Source organism: Caenorhabditis elegans, chromosome I (genome assembly GCF_000002985.6).
Source record: "Caenorhabditis elegans chromosome I".
Lineage (NCBI taxonomy): Eukaryota > Metazoa > Nematoda > Chromadorea > Rhabditida > Rhabditidae > Caenorhabditis > Caenorhabditis elegans.
Genome location: NC_003279.8, coordinates 14,606,791 through 14,621,071, shown reverse-complemented (window position 1 = coordinate 14,621,071; position 14,281 = coordinate 14,606,791). Strand labels below are relative to the sequence as shown.

At 34.1% G+C, this 14,281-nt stretch overlaps 2 protein-coding genes across 3 annotated transcripts in view; both read left to right on the top strand.

Annotated features, from left to right (window-relative positions):
- The first annotated feature begins 434 nt into the window (after positions 1–434).
- On the top strand, positions 435–889 carry Y105E8B.11 (Acyl-CoA dehydrogenase). Its single transcript, NM_001026530.2, has 2 exons — positions 435–523; positions 568–889. Exons 1-2 carry the CDS (start codon positions 440–442, stop codon positions 682–684), a joined length of 201 nt encoding a protein of 66 aa, NP_001021701.1. The 5' UTR covers positions 435–439; the 3' UTR covers positions 685–889.
- Positions 890–4,548: 3,659 nt separating this feature from the next.
- rhgf-3 (DH domain-containing protein) overlaps positions 4,549–14,281 on the top strand; it is a gene marked incomplete at both ends in the record, with an annotated part of 49,355 nt that continues 39,622 nt past the window's right edge. For both annotated transcript variants that reach the window (NM_001313475.3, NM_001313476.3), the window contains one exon: positions 4,549–4,649. In NM_001313475.3, the coding sequence (NP_001300404.1) occupies positions 4,549–4,649 (101 nt within the window). The remainder of the gene's footprint in view (positions 4,650–14,281) is intronic.

The following is a 14,281-nucleotide window of genomic DNA, read 5'->3' as shown; positions in this document are numbered from 1 at the left end:
AAACTTCAGGGCCATGCAATATCAACAGTCCTGTTAGCACATGTTGTTGCGAAACGTACCGATGTTGAAGGAACAGTGGCGTCTTTCTATACTGAAATGAGGAAAATATGAAATTTTATCACAAAAAAAAAAGTTTGCCTAAAACTATGACAAAAGACACTGGAACTAAAATTTTGACACTGGAACTAAAATTTTGGCCTAAATTCTTTTCCGTTTTTTTTTCGTTATTTTTTAACTTTGTTCTTTTTTTTTCAGGATTATCAAAAAATTTTATATTGTTTCGTTATTTTTGGTCTAGATATCCTAAAAAAAATTATTTTGATTATGAATGAGGATTGATCGCTTCAAAATCTTCTTTCTACGAGTTTCTTTTTCTCTTATTTCAATGTTTTATAATTTCCTCACGCTATATTTTTCAAAAATGTTTCCTTTCCAGAGCATGGCTGGAATCCTCGATATTTTCAAGGATATGCTTGATCGTCTTGAAGCAGGAGCAAGAGTAGATGTTCAAACACACAGACAGGTATTTAGTCTTTCATTTAGACTTTCCTAATCATTTTCTTTCAGAATCCGCCAGGCGCGTGGGCACCGATCCGCGATAGAGTTGTTGCCACATTGGGGATGATCGATGATATCGCTCGTGAAGTTGACGCTGCTCCAGCTGACGCCGCCTGCTCGCGCTGACGCCGCCGCCGCTCCAGCTGCCGAGGATGAAGCATAAGTTAGTTTCACCTCAGACGTTTTCGTCTTCTCAAAAAAAAATTCCATTATTTCACCTCATCACAATGTCTTCTTCGTTTTTGCCTTCTTTCGTTTTTTTTTAAATTTTAATTTGATTATATAAAGGTGGTTGAACGCGTTTGAATGATATAATAAAAAGATAACCGGATTCAGAATGACTTTAATCAGGGCTGCCAAATTTCATAATGAAACTTCATGAAAACTGGCTCAAAAAATTGCCTAAAACTAGTTAACATCAGAAACTTGACCGACTTGTCAATGTCGCAGCGGCTGGAAACAATTTTTTGAAATCACTGGCCGTGGTGGAGAGAACTCAACAGGCTGTTAAATATGAAATTCTCATCGTGAAGACGCCAAAATAAACCGTCAAAAAATTAGAAGGACGACCTAGGACGTCCTATATAACATCCCTAAACAGTAGTATGTTGATCAGTAGGAATAAATTGACAACACTTTTTGCTCACTTCAATAACACAATATTCACTTATATGGCCGGACTCATATTTTTTTCACAATTGGCGGAAAAATTTTCCCCTGCCACGCAGCCTTAGTCTGAACCCAAAAAATAAATAAAAGTTTCTAAACTTTTTCAGTATTTTTCAAAAATTCTATTCGTGTATTAAAATTCTACGAAATGCTGCCTAGAAGTGGGCGGGGCCTAAAACGGTGAGGGGAGATTGGTTACTACTGAAAAAAAGGTTTTAGGTGACAATTGCCGTAATTTTTTCTCAAATTGTCAAATTCGGCAAATCGGCAATTTGCCGGTTTTCCGAATTGCCAGAAATTTCAATTCTGAGACAACTTGGCAATTTGCCGGAAATTTTCAATACCGCCAATTTGCCGATTTGCCAGAAATTTCAATTCTGACAACTTGGCAATTTGCCGGAAATTTTTAATTCCGAAAATTTGCCGATTTGCCGAAAATGTTCAATTCCAGCAAGCTGCCGATTTGCCGGGAAATTTTCAATTCCGGCAATTTGCCGATTTGACGGAAATTTTCAATTCCGCCAACTTGTCGATTTGCCGAAAATTTTCAATTCCGAAAATTTGCCGATTTGCCGGAATTTTTCAACACCGAAAATTTGCCGATTTGCCGGAATTTTTCAATTTTGGCAACTTGCCGGTTTGCAGGAAATTCTCAATTCCGTCGGAAAAAATCGCCTTGTATGTTTTCCTACTAAAATTCATGTTCAGAATTTCCAAAAAAAAAATCCAAAACGATAAGTTTAAACAAACGTCCGTCCAATACTCAATAAAAACCTATTCAAATAGGTAGATCAAAAAAGGTAGATCATAAAAACCTATTCAAATAGGTAGATCAAAATCGTACTAAATAGCCTAGAAGTGGGCGGAGCCTAACGGAGTGTCGTTTGGAAGTTGGTTACCACTGGGAAAGGGTGTTTGAGTTGATTTTTTCAGTTTTTTCAGCTTTTTTTCCTGAAAATTGTGTAGTTTCTCCGTTTTTCTACACTATTTAGACTATTATGTTCTTGAAATTTTCAAATTTTGCAACTAAAAACAAACAAACAAAACACGGAAAATCTAAACACCCCTCGGAATTTGACAGTTTCTCATTTCTTTCGGGACATTTTCCCCCACTTTTCATCTCTCGTCGAATAGCTTCTCCGATTGGGAATACAAGCACTGATACGTACTGATATATCCGGTATTTCCCATCCAATAATTTCCTTGTTTTCACTGTTTTCCCTTATCGGGATGCCGACTTGCCACCTGCAGCTGACGCTTCTTTATCAACGTTTTCTAATGATTTTTGAGATTTTTTGAAGTTCAATATTGTGTAATTTCATGTTAAATTAGAAATTTTTAGAGTATATAAAATTTTGAAAAAAAAATTTCAAATAAAATTGTTTAGTTCGTTTAAAAAAAAAGTTTTTTCTCAAATTCACTGCAACTTTTTCCTCACGAGGGACGAGGAAAAGTGGTTTCTAGGCCATGGCAGAGGGGCCGACAAGTTTCAGCGGCCATTTATCTTGCTTTGTTTTCCGCCTGTTTTCTTTTGTTTTTCACAGCTTTTTCCCGTTTTTTCTTAATAAAACTGATAAATAAATACTTTTTGCTAATGCTAATATAATTTCCAGATGAAAAAATTATGTATTCAGTCGGCAAGTAGCGGTGAAAGTGGTCAATGCAATATGATGGATTACGGGAATACTAAACCTAAACTTTTTTCCAAACATGATAAATATGCTGCTTAGATGCTGAAATTACCTGATTTTCATAACGAGACCGCTGAAAAAGTTTTGAGATTTTTAAAATTCAACATTTTGTGCGAAAATCTTTACTTTTTCACCAAAAAAGTTGAATTTTGGAAACCTCAAAACTTTTTCAGCGGTCTCGTTATGAAAATCAGGTAATTTCAGCATTTAAGCATCATATGTATCATGTTTCAGAAAATGTTTAGGTTTTGTATTCCCGTAATCCATCATATTGCATTGACCACTTTCATCGCTGCTTGCCGACTGAATACATAATTTTTTACTTGGAAATTGAATAGCATCTGCAAAAAATATTTATTTATCAGTTTTATTAAGAAAAAACGACGAAAAAAATCGATGAAAAACAAAAGAAAACAGGCGGAAAACAAAGCAAGATAAATGGCCGCTGAAACTTGTCGGCCTTTCGGCCATGGCCTAGAAACCACTTTTCCTCGTCCCTCGTGAGGAAAAAGTTGCAGTGAAATTACAAAAAATTTCGAAATATATATATTTTTTTCAAATATTAATATGCACTATAATAGCCTATAGGTTTTGACAACTTCTCCTTTTCTAAACGATACTCCAAAATGCTTGACTCCGCCCCTTTCTTGGCTCATAGTTTATTGGGTGTTCAAGAGACCCTTTATAAACACTAAAACAAATTTTGAAATTTGGACCAGACTCCCCAAAAACTACATTGTTTAGCTAATTAGCCATTAATTGGGCGGAGCCTAGCAGTTTTTTTTTATTTGCGACGTGGCAATTTTTTGAAGAAAACCATCCAAAAATATTAAGACCATCGCAATTTCGGAAATAAAAAGTTTTGTGAAAATTTATTTCAAAATAGTCAAATATTCGAATTTTCAAAAAAAAAAAATTTTTTCAAAAATTTCCAAGTTCAGAATTTCCCCTTTCCTGGGTACAATTATATAATCATATTACAATAATTTCCCGCCGCAATGCTCCCTTCCATATCAGTTGAAAATGCCAAATGTCATTGAAAATCGATTTTTCGCAGCCCCCCGAGTACCCGAGTCTTATCAATTGTATGAAGAAAGAGTGTGAAAGCAGCGTCCTTTTTCAATTTCTTTCCATTTTTCCATGGTGCCTAAATGTCTCCCTACTCAATTTTTAAACAAATTTCGAAAATTCTAGAAGCTCTGAAACTATATCTTTGGAAATGAGCAATTAGTGTTGTCAATTTACTTTTTTTTTTTTTGTAAATTTCAGTTGAAAACCCTAGTGTTGCTACGTGGCGCATTGAAAATTAAAACCAAAAATTAAAGTGCAACGTGGAAAGGCTGTCTCATTGCGGTTTGATCTACGAAAAATGCGGGAATATTTCTCCCGAAAACTTGTGACGTCAGCACGCTCATGTGAAATCAGATGAGATGTCGGTGTCTCTTTTTCCGCATTTTTTGAAGATCAAAGCAAAATGGGACTTTCTGACTACGTGTAAAGCTATAGTTAGCCAACATGGTGCATCGTGTGACATCCTTATTACAATTTATTGAAAGACTCATGCGCCTTTAACTTTCACTTCGAAAATTAAACAATACACTCACATATTTTGAAAATTACCTATTACAGAATGAACTGGGACGAGGAAGAAGCCTCTTCCCTGCCTCCATTACCATCAAGCCCTCCACCGGAACCTGTGGATCCCACACGAATCACCTTCACTCTGAGCAAGTGAGTTCCCCTGGTAGGCAGGCATGCCTGCCTACCACTAGCTAGCTACCTACCTATCTAGCTAGTTAGCTACCTAGCTAGCTACCGCTTGGTAGCGATTCAATAATTGAAATATGACTAAATTTAGGAAAGGCCTATTTTTTGTCGATATATTTATTTTTCGACCAGGGGACTTCCGTATGGGACCCCCAATAAGCCTAAGCCTAGGCCGCCGAAGCCTGTAGCTAAGCCTAATCCTAACTTGAAAGGCTAAGTCCAAGTCCAAGCCTAAGCATACGCCAATGCCCAAGCCAAGGCTATGGCTTCAGCATATGCCCACGTCTAAGCCTAACTTAAGCCGAATTGGAAAATTTTTGATTTTGAAAAACATGGTGTCACAATTTGCCTTAGACTAAGCCTGAATCTAAGCCTGATTCGAAGCCTAAGCCTAAGCCCAATAGTCAGACTAAAGTGATTTTTCATTTTCTCTACCAAAATTCCACGTATTCCCTTACATTTCCACGTACACACACACATCTCACAGACGGTGCATTATTTGTGACAAAGTGTCCGATTACGTGTGTGTGGCAATCCCGCCGTCAAAAAGTGTCTGGCCGTTCCGAATGAAGCCGGTCGATTCTACGCAAGAGAACTGTCAAATGAGTAGAACCTGAACAGAAAAACGGGCGGCGGCGGCGCGGTGCGGTGCGGTCAGGTCGTAGGCATCAACTGGAGCAAACAAGCGCATGTGCTCTAATCGTCAAACAAATACTGAATACACCCAGTTCTCAAGTAACCATCCCCGGGTTGCCCCACGTACGTGAATTGCCCACTTTTCGACGCTTAAATCGAGAATTTCACCAGCTTAACGTTGCTGGAAATTGAGATTTTCTGAAAATTCTGTAAAAAACGATATACGTTAATTATTAGACCGAAGTTCACACGGACTTTTGCCCGTAGAGCCGCCAGACTGTCCCATTACGGTTTGATCTACAAAAAATGCGGCAAATTTTTGCCCCGAACCAGGCGAAATCAGTTGAGAACTGTGCGTCTCTTCTCCCGCATTTTTTGTAGATCTACGTAGATCAATCCAAAATGAGACACTCTGACACCACGTGAGTTCATAATAAGACTACTTGAAAATTTCCCGTAAAAATTCAGAATTCCGAAAAAAAAACGATATTCAGGAGCTTCAATTGACCTAAAAATTGAGATTTCATCTAAATTTAGTCCTTTTTTTCGAAATTTTGAAGTCCATTTAATCGCTACTCCAACTTTAAGCCCCTACCACGTCATAATTCCTACACCACCCATCATTGCCTCCCAGGGACATTATTCTTATTCCGCCGCATTAGTCACTGTCTAATTACTTATAATATCGCTATTACTGATTTTAAAAGCCTATTGGAAAGTGAGAAATTCTAGTTTTTCCTTGGTTTTCTGTGAATTTTATTGATTTTTATCGACTTTCTGGCAAATTTGCTCTTTTTAATCGTTTTTCGATGGAAAATTGCATTTTTATGCTTACAAATTCAAATCCCCCGCTTTAAAATTAATTTTATACATATTTTAAATATAGTCAAAAGCGCGCGTTGCGAAGGCACGGAAAAGTGGGCGGGGTTTGGCGGTGCAAAGGTGCCGCGCGCTTTTCTGCTGGTTTATTTTTCGAATTCGAATGGATTTATCTTTTTTTTCGATATTTTTCTGGTTTTACAGCTGTTTTTGTGGGTTTTCATTGATTTTTTCATCAAAAATTACATTTAAATGGCTTTTAACAATCAATTTACATGAGATTTTCAACGTTAGAGCCTAAAATATTCCGAATTTCGTAATATTTAGTTTTTTAGGGGTTTATTTTCATGATTTTATATTTTCTGGCTCATTTTTTGAGGTTTATTGCTGTGAAACACGAATATTTTATGCTGATTTTTTGAAAAACCAGCGTTTTTCGTTTCGAAATTGTATGATTTTCGATTTTTCCCCATTTTCCTTCGAAATTTTGAAGTTTTAGCGGTTTTCTACGGTTTTCTAAAGATAATTCTCATTTTTTCTTGATTTTTCAGAGAAAAATCTTGAAATTTCATTTTACGATCGCCATTTTTTGTCTTGTGCTCTCACATCAGAGATGAGAGGGAAAAACAAAGTTTCGCCCGAATTTTGGGAAAAAAAAACATTAAAACTCAACATTTTTCAAATTTTCTTTGATAAAAAGAAGGTTTTACAGATTTTTCCTATTGTCATCCAAAAACCATAAATTTTTGAGTTAAAATTGATTTTTCAGCGGAAAATCACCATGAATGAGGCTAGAAAAGTTGTAGTTTGTAGTCTCAGAGCCTCAACGACTCATATTTATTGAAAATCCTCATTTTAAAGCAATTTGTCGGTATTTTCAATCAATCAGCACTGCTTAATTCCGTTCAGAATACAGTTAACACCAAAAAGTATTGAAAATTTTTAAATTTTGTTGATATTCCCTTTTCATCCGTCATTTATTAGTTACTCTTTTAAATTTTTCAACAGAAAATTGAAAAAAAAAAACATATTTCGATCAATTTTCCAATTGAAATATGTGAAAACTGCAGTAATATTAAGAGAAAATCGTTACTAATTTTTGGTAATTTGGTAAAATACAACATTAAAAGTACTAAAAGTACGCCACAAACTACATTTTTTAAGACTCTGAATTCCAAATTGTGGGGGTTTAACATACTTTTTAAAACTAATTGGATTCTTTTTTCGCGTCACTTTTTTGAAATTTCTTTGCAGTGATTTTTCAATTTAGACACTTCCATTTTAAAAAAACTCAAAAACTCACAAATTTAAAAAACCGAAATCCTGATAAATAGGATGAAGTATTAAATATTTTGACAAATGTTTTAAAAATTATCTAAACAAACACTAAAAAATTCAGAATCGGCGGTGCGCGGCAATGCGCGGCAATTTTCAAACCCAATTATATTTCAAAAATTAAAAAAATATCACCATGTTTTCTAGTATTCGGGTAGTCATTCTCTATAAGAAAAAATTTAACCCTTAAAGATTAAATCATTTTTAGATTGAACAGAGAACATCTACAAAAAAGCATCAATTTTATATTTCCGGCAATCCGGTAATTCCGACAATTACCGGTTTTCAAAAATTGGTACTTTTCCGATTTTTGCACCTTAAAGTGTTTTTTTTTAATTTTATAAAACTCACTATCAATAATATTATATTTCAATTTAAATTCACACGTGAATGTTTATTTCAATTCTATTTCAATTTTTAGGCTTAAAATTAGAAAATAACAATACTACGTCTGAAATGAAATTACTAAAAAGTTTACGAATGAAAATATCGAAAACATTTTGGGGTAGAAATCTGAAAAAGTACCAATTTTTGGGGCGATCTACAATTGCCGCGCGCACTCCTGATCTACTCCTATTTTCAAATTTTCCGTTCGCTTCTTCCCAGATCATCCCCAAAACATTGTGAGTCCCCTTCCCTCCTCTAACACATTCTCCAATTACCATGTTTGTAGAGAGTGTTGAGCCCTTAAGGTCACCACACACCATCTTCTACAGTGTGTGTGTTCGATCATCCTGCGTCTCTCATGTTCCTCTCTATCTCTCTTGGTTGCTTGCCCATCATTCCAATACAACTCGTTCTGCTTCCTCCTTATCTTCCTTTCTACTTTGTATACACACACACACACTACATTTACACTTTTTATTTGGTTTTTTTTGGGGTTTAAGGTTTTGGAAACTCATTAGTCACTAGGTTTTGTCAATTTTTATTCAAACACCTTGCAAACTCTAATTAGCAACATTTTTCCAATATATTCACATAAGAATTATATCAATTATGGAATTTAAATCCAATATTCTCCATTTAAAATCAGCGTTAAAACGTAAAATCCCTAAACAAATTTACATAGATCTAAAATGCCTTGTAGTTTTGTTGAAAGCCATCACAGAAATTTGAATATTTTATATTCGAGCGCTCAGCTCACTGATGTTTAATATCTATCTCTATATTAAACATCAGTGAGTGCTCAAATATAAAATATTCAATTTGTTCTGATGGCTTTCAATAAAACTAAAAGGCATTTTACAAGATCTATGTAATTTTTTAAAGTATTTTATGTTTTAACACTAATTTTAAATGGAGAATATTGGATTTAAATTCCGTAATTGATATAATTCCTATGCGAAATATTGGAAAAATGTTGCTAATTATACTTTCTAACAAGTAAGGTGTTTTCTTAAATTTGAACTCAAATTTACAGTCAATTTCATTAGGCACTAGATTTCGAGGCGTTTTTCAGAATATGAAGTAGTAAAATATTAATTAAACGCAAAACGTTTTGCAAAACGGATGTAAATTTAAATTCAAAATTAAAAAAAAAAACCTTCGGAAAGTTTAATTAGCAACATTTTCCGAAAGTTTCAATTCTACAAATTATGGAATTTAAATTCAATACTTAGCATATAAAATTAGTGCTTAAACATAAAAATTTCTTAGATCCGAAAATGATTTTCAACTAAACTGAATGAAATTTTCAGATCTAAGAAATTGTTACGTTTAGGCACTAATTCTATATGGTAAGAAGTATTGGATTTAAATGCCATAATTAGTATTAGAATTGAAACATTGGAAAAAGTGTTGCTAATTAAACTTTTCCGAAGGTTTTTTCTTTTTTATTTGAATTCAAATTGGCGGCCGTTTTTGCGCGCGCACGGACAAAAAAGACAGATGTGTGTGTGGAGAAAACGCACAGAAAACTACATAAAACCGAAAATTTACGGAAATTCCTTGGGTAACAACGGGTGGAAGGAAGATCGATTACAATCCTTTTTTATTGTCGAAAATCTCCTTTACAGGTGATTCAATAGGTCTTTTCGTGGTGTCTCGTGTTGAAAAGGCTTTCAAAATTTTGAAAATTCGCCTCAAAAATTGAATTATTACGATGCAAATTCCTGAAATTTCGAACAAAACCGCACAATTTTTGAGGTTTTCGGAAAAAATTCCAAGAAAATCCATGGTTGAGGCTAAAAATGTGTAGTGTTGTAGTCTGATTAGGATTTTCCAGCATTTTTCAATGAAAATTTCTTCAAAATTTGATAAAATTTGTGAAAACTCGGTTTTTTCTTTTTATTTCAAATTTTTCGATGTTTTAAACTGAAACCTAAGGTTGGTGGAGGCTAAAGACTACAAACTACAATTTTTTCAGCCTCAACCAACTTTTCTAAAAATTTTTTGCTGGATTTGAATAGTTTTTTTTCTGTAAATTGTAATTCCTACTGAATATTTCAATTCTTAAAAATTTGCAAATAATGGTTGAGTCTAAAGACTACAAACTACAACTTTTTCCAGCCTCAACCATTCTCAAAATTGAGTTATAAAACATAATCAGTGAGGCTCAATTTTTGTAGTTTGTAGCTTCAGCCAATAATTTTATTCAATTATTCAATCAAAATAAGCCAAACAAATTCCAACAAAAAACATTATTATAGTTTGTAGTCTGAGCCTCAACCAACTGATTTCTGTAGAAATTTGGAGGTTTTCATTGGATATTTTTCAGAATAAAATGCCAATTTTTCCAGTGAAAATCGAAAATTAAGCGTAATTTTTGTTTTGTTGCATTTTGTTTATTTTGTAAAAATATCGGGAAAAAATCACATTTTTCGAAATATCTGTCAGCCAATAAATATGCCAAATTGGTAGTTTTCATGGAAATTTTTTCAAATGGTTTAATCCAAAATAGGCGAATTTCAGAATAAATGTCAATGTATTTACCGTATATTCTCTATTAGTGCTGCATGCAGCACTATTAGAGACTGCAGTACTACTGGCGACTGCATCATTAATTTTCGAACGGCTATTTTCAAATATACTCGGCATTTCGCGTCTTCTTTCTCCTACCTTTTTGCCGGAAGGCGAAAAATGGCGATAACTAGGCGGCAAAAAGGTGGTAGAAAGGTGGCAAAAAGGTGAGAGGAAGGTGGAAAAAAGGTGTACAGAAGGTGGGAAGGCCAAAAAACAGTGGATCCGCCGTTTTTTGGCCTTCCCACCTTCTGTACACCTTTTTTCCGCCTTCCTCTCACCTTTTTGCCACCTTTCTACCACCTTTTTGCCGCCTAGTTATGGCCATTTTTCGCCTTCCGGCAAAAAGGTGGGAGAAAGTAGGCACGAAATGCCGAGTAGATCACTAGTTTTTAGTCACAAAAGCTCATTTTTCAACCAGAAATTCATAAAAAGTGCGAACTTTTGTAACAAAAAGACCCAATAATTCAATTACTTTCGTTAATTAACAAAAAGTCATCAAAAATATACATAAAAAATACCCAAAAATATCGAAACTGTCAAGTGACTCTCTCTATAGAAAATGGGTTGCAGCACTAATAGAGACTGCAGCACTATTTTTCGGACCCTTTTTGAATGCAGCACTATTAGAGACTGCAGTACAGATGTGGGCGGATATTTTCTAATAATGAATTTATCAATAAGTATTGATGTAGTTATTCTGGAAGAAATGTATCCGAACAAAAGAGTAACTATTAAGCAACATTTTAATATGATAAAACCTAGAAAAATTCTACAAGTTTTCCTTACCGAGACCTTAAAACTTATTAGCCGAGCAACATCGGATATCGGATATTACGGATATCGGATAATGGACTTGCATATCGTTTATACAGAAAACTTGTAGAATTTTTCTAGGTTTTATCATATTAAAATGTTGCTTAATAGTTACTCTTTTGTTCGGATACATTTCTTCCAGAATAACTACATCAATACTTATTGATAAATTCATTATTAGAAAATATCCGAAAAAATATCCGCCCACCTCTGCTGCAGTACTACTGGAGATGAAGCACTAATAGAGAATATACGGTATCTAATTCTCTCTTCCTTCTCCACAACACCATTCAAAGCTAAAAACTAATTTATCGATAAACTATATATATATAAAATGTTCGGATACCCCGTCCTTCATCATTCTCTTCCCTATTATCATTATCATCTTCGTCTCTATTCTCTCTATACATCCCCCGTTCCAAATGCATAAAACAACTTTCACTTTTTTACCAAATCAAATCAAATTAGTCATCATCAACTAAACTGAACTGTTGTTTCATTCCTTCATTCCTCTCTTTTCACCCCCACTTATCACCTCCTTTTTCGGCAAAAAAGAGAGAGAGCCGAATTGTAAATATTAATGTGGAAATGTGGGAGTAAGCAGGGTTTTTTGAAACTTTTTCCCAAGAAAAAGTATGTTTGGAACGTTGATTTTGACAGTTTAAGGTGTCTGAGTGTCGATTTACGCAGTTTTTGTACTTCCCGAAGACAAAAGTTTTGGTTGAGGCTAAAGAAAATTGTAGTTTGTAGTCTAAGCCTCCTCCACCCAAACTATAATTTCGGTTAAAAATGTGAAAAATTGAGGAAATAGTCGAAAAAATCGAATTATTTCTTGTTTCTAGTTTTTTTTTGTCATTTTTTATTGAATTTTCACAATTTTTTCAGTAAAAAATTGTTTTTTTTTCGCTTTAAAAACGATTGGTTGAGGCTGGAGAAGTTGTAGTTTGTAGCCAGAGCCTCACCCAAACTCAAAACTTCTGGAAAATTCGATTTAATCGGATTTTTCACGAATTTTTATGGAAGTTGTCACATTTTCGCGAAAATGCTCAAAATTGAGGATTTTAGCTGAGAACCTTTAAAATATTGAAACTCCATGGGGCAAAAAATTCCGAAATCCTCCTCAAATCACGATTTCTTTCACCCGGCTAAAAATGTGTAGTTTGTAGCCTTAGCGCCTCACCAAAATGATTTTTGCTAGTTAAAATTAATATTTCGATTGCGAAATCGGATTTAATATTTTTTAAAATCAAAATTTACGCTATAAATCAAATAATATTTAATTTAATTTCAGTGAAACAAAAAGTCAAATTTCTAAATTTTTAATGACTGAAAGGTTGTATTCGTCTAAAATATTTTAAAAATATTTATTTTTTCTACTCAGACAAACGCTTAGTCGTCTAATTAGATTTCTACCAAATATAATGGGGACATAATTAATAGGCTTCCTATTCTAATCCAATATGGAATTTCTAATCAAATATGGTTAAAATCTAATCCAATATGGAACGAGTCTAATGAAAATGGTTTAAATCTAATATAATATAGAACAAATCTAATCAAATATGGAGCAAATATAATCCAATATGGCATTTCTAAACAAATATGAATTATGTCCCCATTATATTTGGTTGAAATCTAATTAGACGACTAAGCGTTTGTCTGAGTACAAAAAAAAAACATTTTTAACGCATTTTTTTTTACATTTTAAACTCAAAAAATTCCCAGAAAAAACCATTTTCGCACTTTGAACTAATAAATAAAAACGAAAAAGATCGTCATCTCTTGAGCCAAGTGATCCGAGTCAGGGGTGTGCGGATAATAGCCGATTTAGCCGAATTCGCCGATCGGCTATTTCGGCTAATTCAACTAAAACATTTTTTTGGAAAACAAAATTTTGTGAAATTGTATGATTTTTTCCTATTTGAACAGTCGTTCATCCCTGAATTTGCTCAATAACAGTGAAAAATTAACCCAAAACCTGAATTAACAGAATGGACAAAAAAAGCTTAACCAAATGAATATTTTCCGATTTTTTAGCCAAATTAGCCGAAAATTAGCCGATTTGAATGACTGAGATTAGCCGAATTAGCCGTTAGCCGGTTCTCAAAAAATCGGCAGTAGCCGATTTAGCCGTTAGCCGAAAAAATCGGTTATCCGCACACCCCTGGTCCGAGTGCTACTAATAATTGTGTTGCTCCGAATCCTGCAATCCTGCCAGCTGCTCCTCATTTTTTGTGCTCATTTCTCCAGTTCTCTCTCTCTCTCTCTTTTCAGGGACTTCTCCACAGCTCGTAAACCTCTTGTTCGTCACTTAGATTCACTTTTCGTTCCAATTTAAACTCTTCTTCTCGTATCTAGTTTCGAAAGAAGTTCAAAGCGATTCTCACACTAATTGGTTAGTATTGATGGTTTCTTCTTTTGTACAACATTTTCGCCGACAAACTTGTACAATTATCGAAAAATCGTGAAACATTCCTCGAAATCCCCACAAAAAACGCTTTAAAACGTCAGATTTTAGCTTAAACTTCACAAATTTAGTATGAAATTCATTCTGATCAAAAAATTGAATAAAATTTGCGTTTTTATGACATTTTCCATAAAAATTTGATTAAATTCACTAAAAATCCGATTTTTTGACTTTTGGTGAGGCTCAGACTACAAACTACAACTTTTCCAGCCTCACCCAACAGTTTTGGAGTTCAGAAAACAATTTCTGATTGAAAAATCGTAAAATTCAATAAAAAATGACGAAACACTGATTTTTGTGCAGGAAAACTATTGGAAATTGAATAAAAAAACACTAAAAATGGTTATTAATTCTATTTTTCCTGAAATTTCACCATTTATGACGTTTTTCCAGGTTCGTAGATGCTCAGGCTACAGACTACAACTTCATAGCCTCAACCATGTTTTGGGTGAGGCTAAAAATGTGTAGTTTGTAGCCCTAGCCTCAACCAAACGATTGTTGCTCAATAAAATTACATTTTAAATTCCAAAAAAATCGCTTTTATATATTTTTTAAATCAAAATTT